The sequence below is a fragment of the Perognathus longimembris genome, chromosome 14, assembly GCF_023159225.1.
Source record: "Perognathus longimembris pacificus isolate PPM17 chromosome 14, ASM2315922v1, whole genome shotgun sequence".
In the NCBI taxonomy this organism is placed as follows: Eukaryota; Metazoa; Chordata; class Mammalia; order Rodentia; family Heteromyidae; genus Perognathus; species Perognathus longimembris.
Genome location: NC_063174.1, coordinates 41223270 through 41244043, shown reverse-complemented (window position 1 = coordinate 41244043; position 20774 = coordinate 41223270). Strand labels below are relative to the sequence as shown.

Here is a 20774-nt window from a genome sequence, read left to right as displayed (position 1 = left end):
TCAAAATCCCAGCCACATTCTTCACTGAAATAGAGAAACCAATCCATAAGTTCATATGGAACAGCAAAAAACCTAGAATAGCCAAAGCAATTCTAGGCAAAAAACATAGTGCAGGAGGTATCACCATACCAGACTTCAAGCTCTACTACAAGGCCATCATAACAAAAACAGCATGGTATTGGTATAAAAACAGATCGGAAGACCAGTGGATTAGAATTGAAGACCCAGAAATAAAACCGCACTCTTACAGCCAACTGATATTCGACAAAGGAGCTAAAGACATACAATGGAATAAACATAGCCTCTTCAACTACTGGTGCTGGGAGAACTGGGCAGCCATATGCAGAAAACTCAAAGTAGACCCAAGCCTATCACCATGCACCAAGATCAACTCAAAATGGATCAAGGACCTCAACATCAGACCTGAATCCTTGAAACTACTGAAGGACAGAGTAGGAAAGACACTAGAACTTATAGGCACAGGAAGGAACTTCCTGAATAGAGTCCCAGGCGCACAACAAATAGGGGAAAGACTCAACAAATGGGACTACTACAAATTAAAAAGTTTCTGCACAGCTAAGGTCATAGCCACCAAAATAGAAAGACAGCCAACGATATGGGAAAGGATATTTACCAGCACAGCAACAGACAAAGGCCTGATATCTGTCATCTACAGAGAACTCAAAAAACTAAGCCCCTCCAAGCCCAATAAACCTATTAGGAAATGGGCAAAAGAGCTAAAGAGAGACTTCACAAGAGAAGATATAAAAATGGCAAAGAAACACATGAGGAAATGCTCAACATCCCTGCTAGTAAAGGAAATGCAAATAAAAACAACCCTGAGATACCACCTCACCCCAGTTAGAATGGCCTATACTCTGAACTCAGGAAACAACAAATGCTGGAGGGGCTGTGGGGAAAGAGGAACCCTTCTCCATTGTTGGTGGGAGTGCAAATTAGTACAGCCACTTTGGAGAACAGTATGGAGGTTTCTCAAAAAGCTCAATATAGACCTACCCTATGACCCAGCCATACCACTCCTAGGCATCTATCCTAAACAGCAAAACCCAAGATATCAAAAGGACATTTGTACTTCCATGTTTATCGCAGCACAATTCACAATAGCCAAAATTTGGAAACAACCCAGATGCCCCTCCACAGATGAATGGATCCAAAAAATATGGTACTTATACACAATGGAATACTACATAGCGATTAGGAATGGTGAAATATTGTTATTTGCAGGGAAATGGTCAGAACTCGAACAAATAATGTTGAGTGAGACAAGCCTAGAACACAGAAAACAAAGGGGCATGATCTCCCTGATATATGACTGTTAACAAAGGGAGATGGAGAGACAGTAGAGACCAAGTCTGTGAACACTGTATATGTGCTTGATACATTGTATACTGCATATGGGTCTACCTGACCTAGACAAGGGATGGGAAAACAGGTTGTAAGATATCACAAGAAATGTACACAATGCCCTACTATGTAACTGCACCCTCTTTGCACAGCACCTTGTAAAAAAAAAAAAATTTATGTTCAATTGATAATAAAAAAAAAATAAAAATTAAAAACAAAAAACAAAAAAAAAAAAAACAAAAAAAAAAAAAAACAAAACAACACCCCAAAAACCAGAAGTGGAGATGTGCCTCTCAAGTGGTAGAATACCATTCTTGAGCTAAAAAGCCAAATAATGTTTTCCTAAATTCGTGGACATTAGTGAGTAAATATGAAAATGCCTGCCTGCTTTTATGGACTTCAGGAAAGACGCAGCTGTTCAGAATGGGTCTGTAAAGGATCCAAATTCTATCATGTTTGGTCCAACCAACTAGCTCAGTCATCTTACCCATGTCATTCCCCCATACTGTGTTCTTAAATCATCCCCTCTGGTAGATAATTCTTGCTGTCAATCCAATTTTCCCATGCCATGTTCTGTGTGAAGGTAATTTCTCCACAATCTGCCTTTTTCTAAAATGAATTTCAATTCTCCCAATAACTAGGTATACATACAGGCTTCTGCATTCTAAAATATCTTGTTTCAACCTAGTTGACCATTACTGTATAAGGGAGTATTCATTGAGCAACAAATGCCATTCCGTTTGGCCTAGGAGTCTTATAACCACCAACTCAATAGATAACCCATAAAAAAAATATTCTGGAAAAGGGACTGGGAGCACAGATCAAGTGATCAAGTGCATATCTAGGAAGCATGAATCCACCCTGGGTACATTGCCACAAAACAATAAATACCTTATAAAAAATACTCTGGGGCTGGGGATATGGCCTAGTGGCAAGAGTGCTTCCTCGTATACATGAGGCCCTGGGTTCAATTCCTCAGCACCACATATATAGAAAAAAGCCGGAAGTGGTGCTGTGGCTCAAATGGTAGAGTGCTATCCTTGAGCAAAAAAAAGGCCAGAGGCAGTGCTCAGGCCCTGAGTCCACGCCCCAGGACTGGCAACAAAAACAAATTAAAAAAATACTCTGGAGGGGCTGGGAATATGGCCTAGTGGTAGAGTGCTTGCCTCGTGTACATGAAGCCCTGGGTTTGATTCCTCAGCACCACATATATAGAAAAGGCTGGAAGTGGCACTCTGGCTCAAGTGGTAGAGTGCTAGCCTTGAGTAACAAGAAGCCAAAGACAGTGCTCAGGCCCTGAGTTCAAGCTCCAGGACTGACAAAAAAAAAAAAAAACTCTGGAAGAATGGGTTCTATTTAAAATGTAGCAAAATCTCTCCTTTTCTTGGCCAGTACTCAGGGTTTTACTGCTTGCTTGTTCAGCTAGCACTCAGGACAATCTGGCATCTTGCTGGTTAATTGGAAATGGAGACTCTCAGACATTTCTGTCCAGGCTAACTTTGAAAAGAGGCTCTCCAGATCTCAACGAAGGTTATATGGATGAACATTTCTCTTTTTCAAGACAATGGAAGTGGGGCTGGGGATATAGCCTAGTGGCAAGAGTGCCTGCCTCGGATACACGAGGCCCTAGGTTCGATTCCCCAGCACCACATATACAGAAAACGGCCAGAAGCGGCGCTGTGGCTCAAGTGGCGGAGTGCTAGCCTTGAGCAAGAAGAAGCCAGGGACGGTGCTCAGGCCCTGAGTCCAAGGCCCAGGACTGGCAAAAAAAAAAAAAAAGACAATGGAAGTCCCTCAGTCTGATCTAGAGGTTTTATTAGGGCCAGATAAAGGCAACAACTTTTGACTGTTCTAGTAATCAGTGTAAACAATTGTTTCATTGGTATACTGCTTTCTGCCTTCTTCCAAGGGAGTTAGGAATCTGCTCAGGTTTATGAGAGGCTCCTTCCTTCTTTCTTCTGACCACATGGTAAATTTGTTTCCTCTAAATTCTAGATTTTCAACAGCTGTAACTGTTATATTTCCCTTAGATAATTTCTTCTCTCTCTTTCTGTGTGTGTGTGTGGTGTATGTGTGTGTGTGTCTGCAGTGGGGCTTGACTCGAATCCTGGGTGCTGTCCCTGAGCTCTTTTTGCTCAAGGTTAGCACTCTACCACTTTGAGCCACAGCACCACTTCTGCCTTTTGAGTGGTTAATTGGAGGTTAAGAGTCTCACAGGGACTTTTCTCCCTGGGCTGGCTTCAAACCACAGTCCTCAAATCTCAGCTTTCCCAGTAGCTAGGATTACAGGCGTGAGCCACCAGTGCCTGGCTATTTCTATTTTAATGGCAGATTTTCTTATGTGTCCTTAAATCCTACCCAGTCAAGAAATACAAGATTTTGCTGTAACAAACTTTCAAGCTCCCAAACACAGATCTAACCAATAACTTTTACAGAATCAACTGGTTGTGGGTTCCTAAATATTAGTCATTTATTGTGATGGTAGTGTGGATTTTTTTTAACTTGTCTATATAGTCCTGGGACCCCAAGACTATTAGTATGGCCAACTTAACTGCTATATCCAAACAACTGCCCTAAAATTTTGTCATTTAAAAAATATTTTGAGGGGCTGGGAATATGGCGTAGTGGTAGAGTGCTTACAACATATATGTGTAGCCCTGGGTTCAATTCCTCAGCACTACATAAACAGAAAAGGCCAGAAGTGGCACTGTGTCTCAAGTGATAAAGTGCTAGCATTGAGCAAAAAGCCAAGACAATGCTCAGGCCCTGAGTTCAAGCCCCAGAACTGGCTAGTTCAACAATCTCCAATACTGTAAAATAAATAAATAAAAATAAAGGAATTGCTAGATTTGGCAAATAAATATATGTCTAAGGGGCATACATAGTATAAGACATACTTAAAAACATTAAATAGGGGCTGAGACTGTGACTTACTGGTAGAGTGCTTGCCTAGTATGCATGAAGCCTTGGGTTTGATTCCTCAGCACCACATAAACAGAAAAAGCCAGAAGTGGTGCTGTGGCTCAAATAGTAGAGTGCTAGCCTTGAGCATAGAGAGGCTCAGGGACAAAACCTAGGCCCTGAGTTCAAGCCCTAAGACCAGGGGGAAACACACATTAAATAACACACTAACATTTGTTTAACCAAAATTCAAATTTAACGGGGTACCCTACTTTTTTTTTTTTTTTTTTTGCCAGTCCTGGGCCTTGAACTCAGGGCCTGAGCACTGGCCCTGGCATCCTTTTGCTTAAGGCTAGCACTCTGCCACTTGAGCCACAGCACCACTTCTGGCCATATGTGTGGTGCTGGGGAACAGAACCCAGGGCTTCATGTATATGAGGCAAGCTCTCTTGCCACTAGGCAATATTCCCAGCCCAAAAGATTGATTTTTTTTTTTTTTTTTTGCCAGTCCTGGCACTTGGACTCAGGGCCTGAGCACTGTCCCTGGCTTCCTTTTGCTCAAGGATAGCACTCTGCCACTTGAGCCACAACGCCTCTTCTGACCTATTCTATATATGTGGTGCTGAGGAATAGAACCAGGGCTTCATGTAGTGGCAAGTACTCTTGCCACTAGGCCATATTCCCAGCTCCCTACATTTCATCTGGTAAGCTATAATAAAAAAAGGGGGGGGGGCACCATGTATTATCTATAGTAAAAAAGAGAAACCACTTTCTACTATGAATGAGACATTTTACACTATAAGTGAAGCAACCTATCCTCAGGGGATTTGGTGGTTAAAAGGCTACAGAATCTTGAAATGTGTATGGAAATATAGAAGGGTTACTTTTCAAGTCATTCAGATATCAGTGAGAGTCTGGTCCAATTTTCTAGGGGATACACTTTTTAGTTTTATAAATCTTAGCAGATTCACAAGTATAAATAAAATATATCTGCCCTGCCATATGGAGAATGGCAAAAAGCTGCACAGAAAATAAGGATAAACTGATAGCACATTCTAGAAGGATATGGCTCAAGTGACAAGGTGCCTGCTAGGCCCTGTGCTTAAACCCCAGTACTGAAAAAAAGAAAAAAAAGTGGATGAAGCTGGGTGCCGGTGGCTCACCCCTGTAATCCTAGCTACTCAAGAGGCTGAGATCTGAGGATCATAGTTCTCAAAGGCAGCCTTAGCAGGAAAGTCTGTGAGACTCACCTCCAATTAACCACCAGAAAACTGGAAGTGGAGCTATGGCTCAAAGTGGAGCAATAGTCTTAAGCAAAAAGGCTCAGGGACAATACCCAGGCCTTGAGGTCAAGCCCCAGGACTGACAAAAAAATTAAAACAATTTTAAAAGTAGGATGAAATGAGCCAGGTAAAAGTTAAGACAAGGGGTGATCTCAACTTTGAGGTAGTCAGTCCACCTATAGGATGAAATGAGGGCTGGGAATGTGGCTTAGTGGTAGAGTGCTTGCCTTGCATACATGAAGCCCTGGGTTCGATTCCTCAGTACCACATACACAGAAAAAGCCAGAAGTAGCGCTGTGGCTCAAGTAGTAAAGCACTGGCCTTGAGCAAAAGATGCTCTGGGACAGTGCCCAGGCTCTGAGTTCAAGCCCCAGGATTGGCAAAAACAAAAAGAAGGATGAAATGAGCCAGGTGTGATGGTGTATGCCTAAAATCCCTCAGGAGCAAGATCTCAAGTTTGAGTCAGCCCACCTACACAGCAAGACAGTGGCTTAAAATTTTTGCTTTACTTGATTTTTCATTTTGGCCTAAGTAACCAGTAATGAAGCTACCCAATCTATGACCTTGATCCAAAACACAGTAAAGACTTTCTTTTAAATGAGGCTTTATATATAGCTATACACATATGTACAAGCAATTCTGAAGGCCAAAGAAGTAACTCCAAATTCTAGAGTCTTGGAAGTTCTACAGATTACACTGGGTTTTAACCAATGATTAAATATGAAGTAACAGTAACTTGAAGTGTGGCCTTAGTATGGCATTAAGGGATAAGGAGGAATTTAGGCCAAGGTAAAAAGCTTCACATTCTGAAAATAATAGTGGCAAAACACAACACTCCTGAATCAAGGAAAATAAAATTGGGAGAAGGACATGATTAGAAGGAAACTTCTGGAATTCTGGTAATCCCAGGTTCTTCACATGGGACGACTGGTGGCAAGCTAAAGGTCACTTGTCAGTGCATCAAAGTTTGACAGAGAATGACGACCCACAGGAGCAGCCTTGCTGAGCTTGAGGATTGTTCAAAACTTGAAATGAGCTTCGGATCAGTTCTTGGCTGAAGTCCACCAGAGCCCCTTTCACGAAGGCCATGCTATCAGAGTCAACCACCACCTTTGCCCCACCCTGTTCAAACACCCTGAAAAGACAGAAGGGCAAGCAGTAGTAAATATCTCAAACACCAAAAATATGCCACCCTATGGTGGTCAGAGGTGCACTTCAGTTTTTTCTAACAGAGGGGAGTGGAGCATTCCTCATGACTTCTAACAGGTGCTATTTTCTGAAACAAAAGGACTCAATGGAGTGAATGAATAAGGGAAGATATTTGGAGATTGGGCCACAGTGCAATCCAGCCTCTCATCTGACTACATTATGGACCTAGGCAGACCAAATGTCCTCCTGTATTAAAAATAACGTCGTTACTTTTAGTCAAGATGACAAATCTCTACCATACTCCCACAGTGTGAAAAGGGGGAGAGAGGGTGTCTTAATCATCCCTCACAACTTAAACTGGAGTCGCTTTTATCCCTCCTCTGGGATCCAACCCTTCCTCCACCTCTTCCTCCTTGCCTGTCGTCGGGGTTAATAACTGTATCCAGTGAAAATTTGTATTGGAATCCGGAGCATCCACCTCCCTCCACTTGCAGCCTGAGGAATTCTGACCCTTCGGTGATTTCCAGAAGCCTCTGAAACGCAGGTAGGGAGAATCAGGGAAGCCAAACAAGAGGTGGTGAAAGGTGGGTGACTGGAGGTCTCCCTGCCCTCGAGTCGGTCTCCTACCCGGACGCAGCTGTCCGTGAGCCGGATCTGTTCTTCGCCGGCCTCGGAGCTGGAGGACGACGCATCCCAGCGCCTCTCAAGTCCAGGGGAGATGACAAGGAATCTGCCCCGAAAGAGGGGAGGGTAAGCCGGGGAACAGAACCTGGGACCCGCCCCCCACCTTGACCGCCTCAGGTCTGGGGACCCCCCCCACTGGGACTGTCCTACGCCAAACCCTGACCACCCCCGTGGGCCGTTTGTCCCGGAGGCGCAGGGCCTCACACCACTTCTAAATGTCCTCCCAACCTTGATACCTACCTGCTCCTCCGCCAGGGAAAGACGGCTCGAAGCGCCGCGGCCGTTAGGGGGGAGGCCCAGGAGGCCGCCATCTTTCTCCACAAGCTCCGCCCTTCGCTTCGCCCACAGGGACGCGGGAGAGGCGGGAGAGTGGGCGTGGCCCCGTCTACGCCACGCCTCCGAACATGCCTATTGGGTAGTACAAGTTGAAATGGCACCTGATTGGCTAGAAATACTCCCGCTTACGGAAGCGGGGCCGCACTAATAGAACCAGGGCGGAGCCCTGAGGACAGGAAAGGGACGGCGCTGACCTGGACGTCCACCGGTCGGACCACTGAGAGGACAAAATGGGCGGAGATAGGAGGCTGGCTTCAGAACCGGCTCCCTGGAGCGAGGAGCCGAGGACGGAGGGACCTCCCCCGACGCAGCTGATGACAGGTCACCTGACTGGGCTCCTCCCTCGGCCCGCCCCGGCAAGTTTATCTTGTGACTGCCGCCACCGCTTCTTCTTTCCTGGAGCTCGGAGCCTGGTTATCCGTGATGCGTTTCCTGGCGGTCGTGTTCCTGGTCCAGGCGTTCATCGCCTCCTCCCTGGCCGAACCCATGCGGTTCAAGGATTGTGGTGAGCCCCGGGCCCGCCCGAGGTTCCCGCGCAATCAGCGCAAGCTCTCCCCGGCTGCCTGCGCTGAGACCCCGGGCTGGGTTGGGCGGGTTCCTTGGACCCCGGGCAGAGTGGGCCGGTTTTGGCGAGAAAGGGTAGACTTGACCGGGTGAGACTTGACCGGGCACAACTTTGTCTCTATCTTTGCTACGCGCGTTTTGAGGGTACCTGTACAGTGCTGGGGTGAATCCTTTGTTCAAGTTTTCTGGAGTTTGTAGACATCAAGCTGGGTGTGGTAGTGCATATCTGTGCTCTCAGCACTGTGGAAGTGGAACCAGGAGAATCATGAGTTTAAAGCCATCCTAGCCAAATAGTGACACCTTGCCTCCAGAACACACACACACACACACACACACACACACACAGCCTCCAGAACACACACACACACACACACACACACACAGTAGAGAGGCAGCCATCGCAAAATCTGTACGCAATGCAAAGATTAAGGGGAGGGCCACAAAACTTTTTTGAGGGTGTTGAGGACCTACTGAGAATTGGATTTAGAGCCTCCAGTTTCAGAACTTCATTTTATTTGTGACTTGTATCTTGATTGAATCCATCCCCCCACCTATGCATACTATACACACACACACTTTTTGTTTTGCTTTGTTTTGGGCCAGACCTGGGGCTTGAACTCTGGGCCTGGGCGCTGTTCCTGAGCCTCTTTGTGCTAAAGGCTAGCTAGCACATTACCACTTGAGCCACAACTCCACTTCTGGCTTTTTCTGAATAGCTTATTGGAGATGAGAGTCTCATGGACTTTACTGCATGGACTGGCTTCTAACCACTATCCTCAGATCTCAGCCTCCTGAATAACTAGGATTACTGGCTTGAACCACCAACTGCTCCTGGCAGCACTTTGTTGTTTTTTTTTTTTTTTTTTGCCAGTCCTGGGCCTTGGACTCAGGGCCTGAGCACTGTCCCTGGCTTCTTTCCCGCTCAAGGCTAGCACTCTGCCACTTGAGCCGCAGCGCCGCTTCTGGCCGTTTATCTGTATATGTGGTGCTGGGGAATCGAACCTAGGGCCTCGTGTATCCGAGGCAGGCACTCTTGCCGCTAGGCTATATCCCCAGCCCCAGCACTTTGTTTTTTTAAGTTTCTTTTTCAGAGAAGTGAAAGTCACCTCACCTATTCACAGTTTATTCTATAGCAATATAAGGGCTTCCTTTGGGCTTTGAAATTGGTTATTTTTATTTCTGGTCCAAGAACTTGAACTGAAGGCCTGGGTGCCATCTCTGAGCTTGTGCGCTTTTCCACTTGGTCCACATCTCCTTGTCTGCTCTTTGTGGCTAATTGGAGACAAGAGTCTCACAAACCTTTCTGCTCCGGCTGGCCGCAAACTTCAATCTTCAGATCTCAGTCCCCTGATTAACTAGGATTACAGGCAGGAGCCACCAGTACCTGGAAAATTTGTAATTCTTAATCCAGTCTTCCTTCTATAAGCCCCCCACCCTTTTTTTTTTTTGCCAGTCCTGGGGATTGAACTCGGTTTAGATGCTGTCTCTGAACTTCTTTTTGCTCAAGGCAAGTGCTCACTTGAGCCAAAGCACCACTTCTGGCTTTTTTGAGTAGTTTATTGGAGATAAGAGACTCAGGAAGTTTCCTGCCCAGGCTGGCTTCATCCCTCCATCCTCAGATCTCAGCCTCCTGAGTATCTAGGAGTACATGTGTGAGCCACCAATGCTCAGCTTAAAACCACTTTTCTAATCATATCTTGTGACTGCTAACCCCTCCCAATGGTGTGGTTGGAATCTTTGCTGGAAAATATAGTAGGAAACAGAAATTCTGAGTTTGTGTAGCAAATCTATAGAATTAATTTTGGAGGCAGAACTGGAACAGTTCTGTAGGGAGGTGAAATGATCATTGAAAGAGATATGAAATTGATTTTTGTAAAATTTGAGCAGAAAGGCCAGATGGGGGTGGGCACTGGTGACTCATGCAGTCATAGCTACTCAGGAGGCTGAGATCTGAGGATCAAGGTTCGAAGCCAACTTGGACAGGAAAAGCCTAAGAGACTCTTAATCTCTAAGTAAGTACCAGAAAAGCCAGAAGTGGACCTGTGACTCAACTATAGAGCACTAGCCTTGAGCACACAAGCTCAGAGAAAGGACACAGTCCCACAGTTCAAGCCCCAGGACTGACACACACACAAATAAATTGTCTTAAGCAGGAAGGACACATGATGCTCACATGACTATAGGAGTCATTGTATCCCAGAAATACAACAGACAGCCAGACCAAGTTTCTTCCCTCCTATCCAGTGCCCAGAAGATAGTAATACTTACTAAAATGCTTACTAAAAACAAAATAAAGGAAATACTGCATTTTTTCCCCCACTGTGTCTCCAAAACTCATATTGAGACAGAGGTAAAGGTGGGGGTTATAAAACATGATTCATTAGGGAATAAAGACTGTTGGACAATTAACACTTAACATATGTGGTTACATCTTACCAGAAGTGTAGGGTCTTGATTTCAAGCCACAGTATTGGCACACACACACAAAAAAACCCAGATACTGTTTCCCTGAACCAGGAGACTGGCACTTGAAACATTCATTCCATTAAACATATGGCCAGCATTTAAGTGAAGAGACTGCTAATCTCAAATGAAGAGGAAAGTGAAACACAGAATAGTTTATTTAAGATCTCACAGCTGGGAAGCAGTAAGAATCGGGCAGGTCTTTATGAACCACTTTATATTTCAGTGATAATTTTTCTAATGAACTGAAACATAGAAATTGTTCATTTCACAGCAAATAGAATTTCTTAAAAGGTAGAAGGGTTCCCATCACAGATTTTATTTACTTTTGAATTGGGAAATACAATGTAAAAACTTGAGCACCCAGATCAAAGATTTTGTATTCCACTTGACACCCACCCACCTCAGCCTTCTTCTGAGGTAGGATTTTCTCAAGTGAGAAAGGAGACCAAACAAACTAGTTTTGCAATGTTTGCAAGTTAGGAATGAGGAGTGTGATATATTGACATTGGAGGTCCAAAAAACTCTTGTCAGCAAAGAACTGGAGGAAAGCTCCCATTACTCTTCTTTGTTTTTGCTAGAGGATGTGACCCAGCTTTGAAAGAAACAGGTAGGAGCTGGAGATGGAAAGGCTTTACATGAGCACTAATTTTTGCCCGATTTTACCTGCCCACAGAGAATGACACTTTAGGGTGCTCAGAGTATGTGTATACAGCTTGAGAACTTTGCTATGATGGAGAGGCAAACTGCAAGATGAGGACAGCAAAGGGGTATTTACAGACCTAGCTAGAGCTATGGGCCCATGTAATGAAAGAGGTAATTAAATACACCACTCTTCCACCCAAGGGCACACACGCTCAGAGAAAGCAAAGTACATCTACTTGAGCTTCCCAGTTCATAATACATTAACAGTACAGAGCTAACCTGGAACTAACAGGAAAAGTCCTCTTGATGTGCATTGTGCTTGTTGTCTTCCTGCATTTGACCTGAGACAGTAAGAATCCATTCTGTTGTCTACAAACATCACCTGCCCCTGAAGGAGTATCTGAGGTTAGGACTCAATTTTGGTGTCGGAGGAGACTTGACCAACTCAGGAGCAGCTGTTCTAAATTAAATCAATGAGCTGGATCCAGAATCATGGTGTATACTTACAATGGCACCACTGTGTTCCAGATACTTACATTATGTCTGAGACCTGGGAGTGTGGAAGTTAGCTCATCTACCCTAAAGGCAGGTACTCACCAGATGTTAAATACCTTGCCTGTGTCTACACCTTAGGTAGTGGAACCAGGTAAATCTCAAGCCAATGAAGCTGGCCTGAGGTGTGTCCCTCAGTTACCAAGCAGATCCTTCCCTCCCATTCCCTTGGCCAGGGTCAGAGGCCTGGATGGGATTTTTCAAGACTGGTACTTAAATACTATTATTATTTTTTCTTTTTTGTCAAGCATTTATTATGAACAATGAGTACATTCATCCTTTATTAGAATGAGATTTTTTTTTTTTTTTTTTTAGAAAAAGGCCCCCAACCTTGACACTTAGGTTAAAGAACGTAAGTTTCCACCTCTGAGTATACATCTGCCTATTGCAGAAGAGCAATTAAAACTGTTCTCGGGGCTGGGGATATAGCCTAGTGGCAAGAGTGCCTGCCTCGGATACACGAGGCCCTAGGTTCGATTCCCCAGCACCACATATACAGAAAACGGCCAGAAGCGGTGCTGTGGCTCAAGTGACAGAGTGCTAGCCTTGAGCGGGAAGAAGCCAGGGACAGTGCTTAGGCCCTGAGTCCAAGGCCCAGGACTGGCCAAAAAAAAAAACAAAAAAAAACTGTTCTCAGTAGCAGAAGCATATTTTAAAAGCTTAGAGATTGCAGGACCCTGGTGGCTCATACTTGTAATCCTAGCTACTCAGGAGACTGAGATCTGGACATCGCAGCTCAAAACCCTCCTGGGCAGGAAAGTCTGTGAGACTCTTATCTCCAATTAGTCACTAAAAAGCCAGATGTGGAGTTGTTGTTCAAGTGGTAGTGTCTGCCTTGACACAAAACAGTTGCAACAGCTCAGGGACAGTGCCCAGGCCCTGAGATCAAGCCCCAGGACCCATAGTTGTGCACTTATGCACACATGCACCCATAGAAAGATCATCAATTTGGAAAGACATCAGAGCATGATTAAAAGATGATAGGGAGAAATAGGGACATATTGGGAACAGCTAGTCTTGAGATTGTCCTTGGAAATAGTTCTCTGAGTGGGTTATCTCTGGTGCTACATTTGATGCTCAAATCCTGCGCTGGGTGGAGTTCTTTGAGCTCTCCTGGGACAGACCTAGAATAGGGAGCCTCTTTGTACACTGTATTGTTTCCCTCCCTTTTACATATCAAAAGTATTGTTTGTATCTCCTTTTAGAGAGAATTGGCTCCGATTTATAGTTTCTAGTGTTGTTCTTCAGTGCTTTCTTTTTTATTAGTTGTGGATCAGTTTTCAAAACTGAATAAAAGCAGCACTGGCAGGTCTGATTTATTTTATTTCTGATTTTTCCTTATATCCTTCCACATCTGACCCTTATTCTTTACACATTGTAGTATTTCCATGTGTATTTTCTCCAAGAGCTGTATAGTCCTGTGTCAGTTATTTCAGAGGAAAAGAAATTTAGACTCAATTGGCAGCAGTTGGTAACTACCAACTAACCCAATTAATCCAACTGGTATTTCTGCCCTCTTGGTTGGGTGAGTCAGCCCTATTTGGAATAGAGTTCAACTTGAGTCCAAAGTCTCATTACATAGTTGAAAAATTATCTCAAACTCCAATTCTCTTGTCTCAGTCACCCAGATACTGGTACTACAGATATGTACCACCATAGTTGGTAAGGGCAATTTTATTGAAGCTATAAAGATCTCTGTCCTCTTCATCTCTTTTGTTTCTGTAGACAATCAGGGTCCTGATAGCCTATTAAGATTCTTAGTTCTGTTTGTTATTTTCCCAACTCATCAATGCTCATCAATGGGCCTCTTAGATTTCTCCTCTGGGAGAATGTGACTGACAGAAGTCCAGAGCAGGGTGGAGAGGGTACACTTCTGCACTCAGACATAGGAGTAGCTCTTCTCTCAAGAGTCATTCCTCTTTCAGATGATGATACTTCCTCTGTTCCAGGTCATTCCAGTGACAGTGAAAATGGTGGCTCCTCTTCAAGTCCATATTCCATATGTGTTATCCATACCTTCAGTAGCATTGCTTATTTCTTTAGGAAGTCAGACGGGGTTAATAGAATGAGATTTTACCAGGTGCTAGTGGCTCACGCCTGTAATCCTAGTTACTCAAGGAGGCTGAGATCTGAGGATCCTGGTTCAAAGCCAGTCCAAGCAGGAGAGTCCATGAGATTCTTATCTCCAGTAAACTATACCAAAAAAGCCAGAAGTAGAGCTGTGGCTTAAAAGGTAGAACAGTACCTGTAAGCACAAAAGCTCAGGGATAGCACCTAGGCCCTGAGTTCAAGCTCCAGGCCTGGCCAAAAAAAAATGATAAAAGAGATTTCAAGATGATATAATATTGGGCAAAGTTTTCCAGGCACTTGAGGAAAGTGAAAAATATAACCCCAAAGATACTTCACTGAAAATCACAAAGGATATGGGAGTTGGAACTCTTAAGATAAAGAAAATAGTTGTGAAAGACAAGGAAGTCATGTTGAGTCAGGAAAACTGCAAAGTGTTTTGGTTGAATGTGAACCTGGATCTTCAGGGTAAATAGTTTTCAGGAATTTCTTGTAGTCTCTTTCCCTTTGTTCCTATGACTGGTTGGCTTTTTTGTTTGTTTGCTTGTTTGTTTGTTCTGTCAGTTGTGGGCTTGAACTTAAGGCCTGGACACTGCCCCTGAGCTTTTTTGCTCAAGATTAGCACTCTACCACTTTGAGCATAGCTCCACTTCTGGTTTTCTGGTGGCTAATTAGAAGAAAAGTGGGGCTGGGAATATGGCCCAGTGGCAAGAGTGTTTGCCTCATATACATAAAGTCCTGGGTTCGGTTCCTCAGCAACACATAAATAGAAAACGGCGAGAGTGGCCCTGTGTCTCAAGTGGCAGAGTGCTAGCCTTGAGCAAAAAGAAGCCAGGGACAGTGCTCCGGCCCTGAGTTCAAGGCCCAGGATTGGCACACACACAAAAAAAAAAAGCAAAAAGAAGAGTCAAAAAGGCTTTTCTGCCTGGGCTGTCTTTGAACTGAGATCCTCTGGTCTCCGCCTCCTGAGTAGCTAGGGTTATAGGCATGAGCTACCAGCACTCAGCTTATGGCTGTGCATTGAAAGCTTCCTGCAGGTTCTAGCAACATAGGCTTCTAAATCAGGCTGCTTCACTGAGTCCTGAATCTACCCTTTCCAGTCACTATGACCTTGGATAAATCATAGTAGTCTTTCTTCCCTTCTGGTTGTTAACCTCTAAAAGAAGGATAATATACTTGAGAGATTGTTGCCCCCGCCCCCTTAGGTACCTCAGTTTTCTCTCATTCTTGCTACCCAGCATATAATTTCCTAAGGCTCTAAAAACAAGTGACTGGGAGCTAAGAACTCCTGGAGCCATGAACGTGATCTCTGTCAGCCCGGCGATATGCCTTTCCTCCCATTCCAATTCATTGTTCCTTTCTTTCAGGTTCTGCAGTGGGAGTTATAAGGGAAGTAAATGTGAGCCCATGTCCCATTCAGCCCTGCCAGCTGGACAAAGGACAGTCCTACAGTGTCAATGTCACCTTCACCAGCAGTGAGTAAACATGGCTCTCACCCTCCATTTCTGCTAAATCATAACATAAATGTCAAGTATTGGAATGAGCATTGGGTGGGAGGTTTGGCAGTCAGGAATTCTGTAACCTTTCTACCTTGTACAAAGCTGGAATTCACTGTGCCCTCACATTTTATGTCTTCTCTCCGAATCCATCGCTGTCTGACTTCCTTTAAGCAAGCAGAATGCTAGGTATGGTGGTACATGACTATTATTCTAGCTCTTTGCCAAAAGGCCAAGAGTTCAAGGCCAGCCTGGGCTACTTAGTAAAACTATCTCTGAAAACAAAGGAGAGAAACAGAATTAAAAAAATATCAAAAGTTGCACTATGTAGCTTAGCAATGTATGCGATACTTAGTATGTATGAGTCCCTGGTTTAAACCTTGGAACTCTTACAAAGTGTTTTCTCAAGCTACCTACCTTTCTGTCACTAAACCTGCATATGCATGAAGGTAAAAGTACAATTAATACCTATCAGCTGCCTTAAGGCTTAGGGGAACTATTATGAACCCAAGAAGTAATCAGAACTCTGATTGTCCTTAATTCTGGCACTTTGGAGGCCGAGGCTGAAGGATTTCAAGTTTCAGCCTGAACTATGTAGTGAAAAGACAGAAAAAAAAAATCTTTATTGCGGGACAAAACTTCTGCCTTAAATCCTTCCCTCATTTTCTATGATAGGGAACTAGACTAGTCTAATAAGAAACCTCACAGTTTCTGTCATCAATTGTTCATAAGTCTTCGAAGGCTGCCTGATTTGTTTTGTTTTTCCTGGACAATATCCTGGTCCTCCTGTCTCTTTAAAAGCACAGAACTCTGGTTCCCCTAATTGTATAGTATCTTTATATTCCTCTTGCCCATCTGAAATAATGGGGTGGTGGGGTAGAAGTTACCAAGGAATGGATGTCTTCTTAGTCAAGAGTTACCTCTCAGTTGTCATAGACTTTTTTTTTAAAACACCTACAAAAAACTGTGTGGCAGTTTTTTGTGGCATGGCTCAAGTGGTTATAACACATTCCTAACCTGTAGGTTCAATCCCTAGTACCTCAGATAGATAGATAGGTAGATAGATAGATAGATAGATAGATAGATAGATAGATAGATAGATAGATAGATCCTTTGATAGAAGCTCATGTAAATAGTTAACAGAAAGTTCACTGACAAAAATTGGTGGCCTAGTTAAATAAAGTTTCTTTGTTCAGGTAGCTCTGAATCTTCTAAAAACAACAAAACCAAAAACCAGAAAAACATGAAAGACAGTAGAAAGTAAGGAGAAGAACAACAAAGCAAACAAATTGCTTGTACCACACTAAGTACTAAGCCCAATTGAGACATAAACCCTAGGAATTGAGAAGCACAGGGTTTGTGATTTGCAGTATAGCTATGCTGGTGCTTGAGAATACATCTCAATACCAGAGAATATATCCATGTACTGTAATAGCACACTTGTTTAGAGTTTGCAGATAGATATACCATTTCATTCTTGGTTTTCCTCTTAGATACTCAGTCTAAAAACAGCACAGCCTTGGTGCGTGGCATCCTGTATGGTGTCCCTATCCCCTTTCCCATCCCTGAGGCTGATGGTTGTAAGAGTGGCATCAGCTGCCCCATCCAAAAAGACAAGACATACAGCTACCTAAATAAACTGCCAGTGAAGAGCGAATACCCCTCGGTAAGTGACGGGTTGAGGGCCCTGGATGCATTAAAAACCTGAGGGCAGGAGGTGGGAAGCCAGAGGGTAAAGGGATTTTCTCTCTAGTGAAACACCAAAACCCTGAGGGACAAGAGACAGCTTTGAATTAGAAGTAGGGCAGATATTTTTCATTAAGTGTCTTTGTTCTTTCACTAGAGCCTAATGCTGTGTTTCACATACATTTCACTTGATCCTTACAATCTTCCTATGTAGAGGTGATATTATCTCTGTTTTACAGATGAAGAAATTTGAGCCTCTTGATTGCGCTGCATCAAGAAATCTGGCAGCCTTGCCGGGCGCCGCTGGCTCGCGCCTGGGATCCTAGCTACTCAGGAGGCTGAGGACTGAGGATGGAGATTCCAAGCCAGCCTGGGCAGGAAAGTCTGTGAGACTCTTACCTCCAGTTAACCCCCAGAAAACCAGAAGTGGTGCTGTGGCTCAAAGTGGTAGAGTGAGCAAAAAGAACTTGAGCAAAAACAACTCTGGGACAGCACCCAGGCCCAGAGTTCAAGCCCCAAGACCTACCAAAAAAAAAAAAAAAAAAAAAGAAAGAAAACCCATCTTTGGCTAAGTACTAAGTAATTGAAGATCCAAAAGTGTATTAGCTCCTCAGCAGAGACAACATTTGAATAACAATGACACTTCCATTCCATTCTTCCCCTCCTAACTCTACCCTCACTCCTTAGCCATCCCTGCTTTACTGGCTTCTTTTTCTACCTCTGAGTAGTAGTGCTAGAATGGGCATGTATCAAAGATAGGAATTGGGATAAGAAGGAAAGAAATGAAGAACTTACTTTTTTCCAAAGAGAAAAATCTACATTTAGTTTTATTTTATTTTATTTTTTGATTGGTTGTGAGGCTTAAACGCAAGGCCTTGGCTCTGTCCCTGGCTCTTTCACTCAAAGCTAATAGTCCACCACTTTGTGCCACAGTACCACTTCTGGTTTTCTGGTAATTAATTGGAAATAAGAGTCTCAAGCACTTTCCTGCCTGGGCTCGTTTCAAACAACGATCCTCAGATCTCAGCCTTCTGAGTAGCTAGGTTTACAGGTGTGAGCCACCAGCTCCCAGTAGCTTCAGAGTTTTAAATGTAATAAGTTAAGGCAGAGACCTCTAGTGAACAGAAAAAGTATATGATCAGAAAACAGCTTAAGGAAGTTAACTGAAATTATATTGTTACAAGGCAATAATGGTCCTTGGTAATTAAAACAGTTATAAATTTCTTTGGAACATCTTTTGTGCTTTGACATTTCCATTTATAGCTAACAAAAAAGCTTCCTTATATCTACAAATCTAAGTTTTCTATATTCTCCTCATAGTTTGAAAAGGCTAGATCAGAGTGCTAAATAGGTAAGAGGTGTTTAAATGTTAAAACTGTCTACCTGTGTGTGTGTATCACATCTTGAGCTGGCTCTGGCTCTTTTACTCATGGTGGCATTCTTCACTTGAGCCACGCCTCCAGTTCTGTCATTTTGCTGGTTAATTGGAGATAAGAATCTCTGATTTGTCTGCTTGGGCTGGTCACAAATCTCAGTCCTCAAATCTCAGCCTCCTGAGTAGCTAGGACTGCAGGAGGGAGCCACTGACATATGACTAAAGTACAGTTCTTAAAAGGCTTTTACATTCCATTGATCTAAGAGGGAAAGAATGTTTTAGAAATCAGATATGGTAATATGCATCTATAATCCCAGCACTTGAGAGACTGAGAGCCTTGGCTACATGACAGAACTCTGTCTCAAAAAAGAAAAAAATAATAATATATATGATAAATTAAGTCACTATGTGGTATTGCTAATACCCAAATCCTGTGTATATATAGATTCACTCTTATAAGTTTATGGCCATAATCAGGGCCTGTACCTCACACAGGCCTCATGATGACAGGATTGAAACAGCAGTGTGACGGGTTACGGAGTTTGTTACAGTTTACACCAGGATACTTAATAAACCAATGATGGATTCAGGTCAAGTTGTGGTTTCAATTTTTCCAATGCTTTTTCTCTTTCTCCAGATAAAACTGGTGGTGGAATGGCTACTTCAGGATGACAAAAACAGAAGTCTCTTCTGCTGGAAAATCCCAATAGAGATCAAAAGCTAGAGATATTTGAAGCCTGTATGTCTGTGTTAGGGGTAAGAGGATGTGGAGGAAGGGAGGAGAAATCAGACCTGCTGAGAGAGTGTCATAAGATAAAAGGAATCTCGAGACTTCTGTTTTCTGTCTCTCAACTTCCTAAAGTATCTTAGACTCTTTATCTTGAGAGCTCAGAATTGTTGTTTTTATAAGTCTCTTGTAAAAGGATAAAGGAAGAAGAAAATAATGAGATTATAGGAGTTGGTTTAACTGCCCAACCATTGTTATTTGCTGTTGCATTAAGAAAGGCCCAACCAGACAGGACCAGAAGGAGGTTACTTAGAAATATCAGATCTGTTGGCATCTGTTGTCTTCCAAACCACGTTTGTCTTCCTGGGGTGTCATTTCTACAGGTTCCTCGTCTCTAAGTGCCTCACCGAGTCCAGAGCATCTGGCCAATAATCAATCTGCTGACCCTGACAGTACCTCCAGCCCCATTGCTTCAGCAGGAGTGACTTGATCACCACTGGGTATCCAGAGATCCATTGCTGAGAGGATATTCTACCAGCAGAAATTCAGCTCCTAATGGCTGGTTCTCTGCGGATGTCTCATGTCTCTTGTTAGGTGGTTTTCATGAAAGACAACACTTGGTTAGCAGATGTTTGATTTTTTTTTAATTTAAACAATATTAACTTGTATCCTCTATATGCACTTGGAAATGAGCCTCTGAATAAATAAAAACTTGTCCATTTTTCCTTCTGCATTTGAACTCTGGTTATCTGCTTCTTTCAGACAGTGCGTTCTAGACTAATGTGAGGCAGTCACCCAATCTCCTGTCACCAGAGAAGACATTGGTTTTTAGAAGTTCCCTTTAGCTCAGTTAGATCTTATCTATATATTCAGCCAAACTGACCTTGTTTTACTTTATTTTGTACAGTCTTATATCACCAAGCATGCTTGAAAGAAGCTGCAAATAAGCATTACACATTGTGTAGTAAATAAGCATTACACATCGTGTAGTGAAAAATAGAACAGCCGAGAGGGTTGAAGCATGATGATTTGAGGAACTCTACGCTGTCATGCAGGAAGCTTAAAGAGGGAAAAAATGTGAAGTAGCAATTACTTGTTCAATTAGGTAAATCCTGAATTTTCCTACTCTTGAAGTAACAATATATCATTCAGTCAGCTTCTAGGTGACCCAGAGGCTACAACCCCATTCATTGAGTAATGAAGTTGAGTAATGAATAATGAAGTCACTAGGTTATCTTTTGTAAGGTTGAGGGCAAAAGAAAGGGACTTATTTCTAACAGTGTATATGAACAAATAATTTAATCCATTTCTCTCTCATGCCAATAATTTCACCTGATGCATGGGTTTTTCTGTTTGTGGTGTTGTGTTGTTTTGTTTTACTACAAGTAGCCATCCTGCTGCCTCCTTCCTCGCCCCGCTCCTTGGATTTCTTTAGCCTGTGAACTTTGCAAGCAAACCACCAGAGGTCAGCAATGGGTTAG

At 43.3% G+C, this 20774-nt stretch overlaps 2 protein-coding genes across 3 annotated transcripts; one reads left to right on the top strand and one right to left on the bottom strand.

Moving 5' to 3' along the window:
- Positions 1–5876: 5876 nt before the first annotated feature.
- Isca2 (iron-sulfur cluster assembly 2) lies at positions 5877–7718 on the bottom strand. The gene is made up of 4 exons (XM_048362211.1): positions 7623–7718; positions 7326–7428; positions 7116–7231; positions 5877–6684 (listed from the first exon to the last, which is right to left on the bottom strand). The coding sequence occupies exons 1-4, from the start codon at positions 7691–7693 to the stop codon at positions 6510–6512; spliced, it is 465 nt and encodes a 154-aa protein (XP_048218168.1). The 5' UTR covers positions 7694–7718; the 3' UTR covers positions 5877–6509.
- A 345-nt stretch (positions 7719–8063) lies between these two features.
- Npc2 (NPC intracellular cholesterol transporter 2) lies at positions 8064–20026 on the top strand. Of its 2 annotated transcripts, none has more exons than XM_048362212.1 (5): positions 8064–8223; positions 15377–15484; positions 16999–17171; positions 19204–19305; positions 19677–20026. In XM_048362212.1, the coding sequence occupies exons 1-4, from the start codon at positions 8142–8144 to the stop codon at positions 19288–19290; spliced, it is 450 nt and encodes a 149-aa protein (XP_048218169.1). In that variant the 5' UTR covers positions 8064–8141; the 3' UTR covers positions 19291–19305; positions 19677–20026. The 2 variants fall into 2 exon arrangements, with proteins under 2 accessions (XP_048218169.1, XP_048218170.1); XM_048362213.1 differs by having other exon boundaries at positions 19204–19322.
- The last annotated feature ends 748 nt before the right edge of the window (positions 20027–20774 follow it).

Excerpts from the sequence above, each read along its gene's own strand:
- Isca2 (XM_048362211.1), bottom strand. The coding sequence starts at position 7,693 with ATGGCGGCCTCCTGGGCCTCCCCCCTAACGGCCGCGGCGCTTCGAGCC. Across the intron at positions 7,429-7,622 it reads TTTCCCTGGCGGAGGAGCAG|ATTCCTTGTCATCTCCCCTG; the intron begins GTAGGTATCAAG and ends CTTTCGGGGCAG. Across the intron at positions 7,232-7,325 it reads TCACGGACAGCTGCGTCCGG|AGGCTTCTGGAAATCACCGA; the intron begins GTAGGAGACCGA and ends CCTGCGTTTCAG.
- Npc2 (XM_048362212.1), top strand. The coding sequence starts at position 8,142 with ATGCGTTTCCTGGCGGTCGTGTTCCTGGTCCAGGCGTTCATCGCCTCC. Across the intron at positions 8,224-15,376 it reads CATGCGGTTCAAGGATTGTG|GTTCTGCAGTGGGAGTTATA; the intron begins GTGAGCCCCGGG and ends CCTTTCTTTCAG. Across the intron at positions 17,172-19,203 it reads TGAAGAGCGAATACCCCTCG|ATAAAACTGGTGGTGGAATG; the intron begins GTAAGTGACGGG and ends CTCTTTCTCCAG.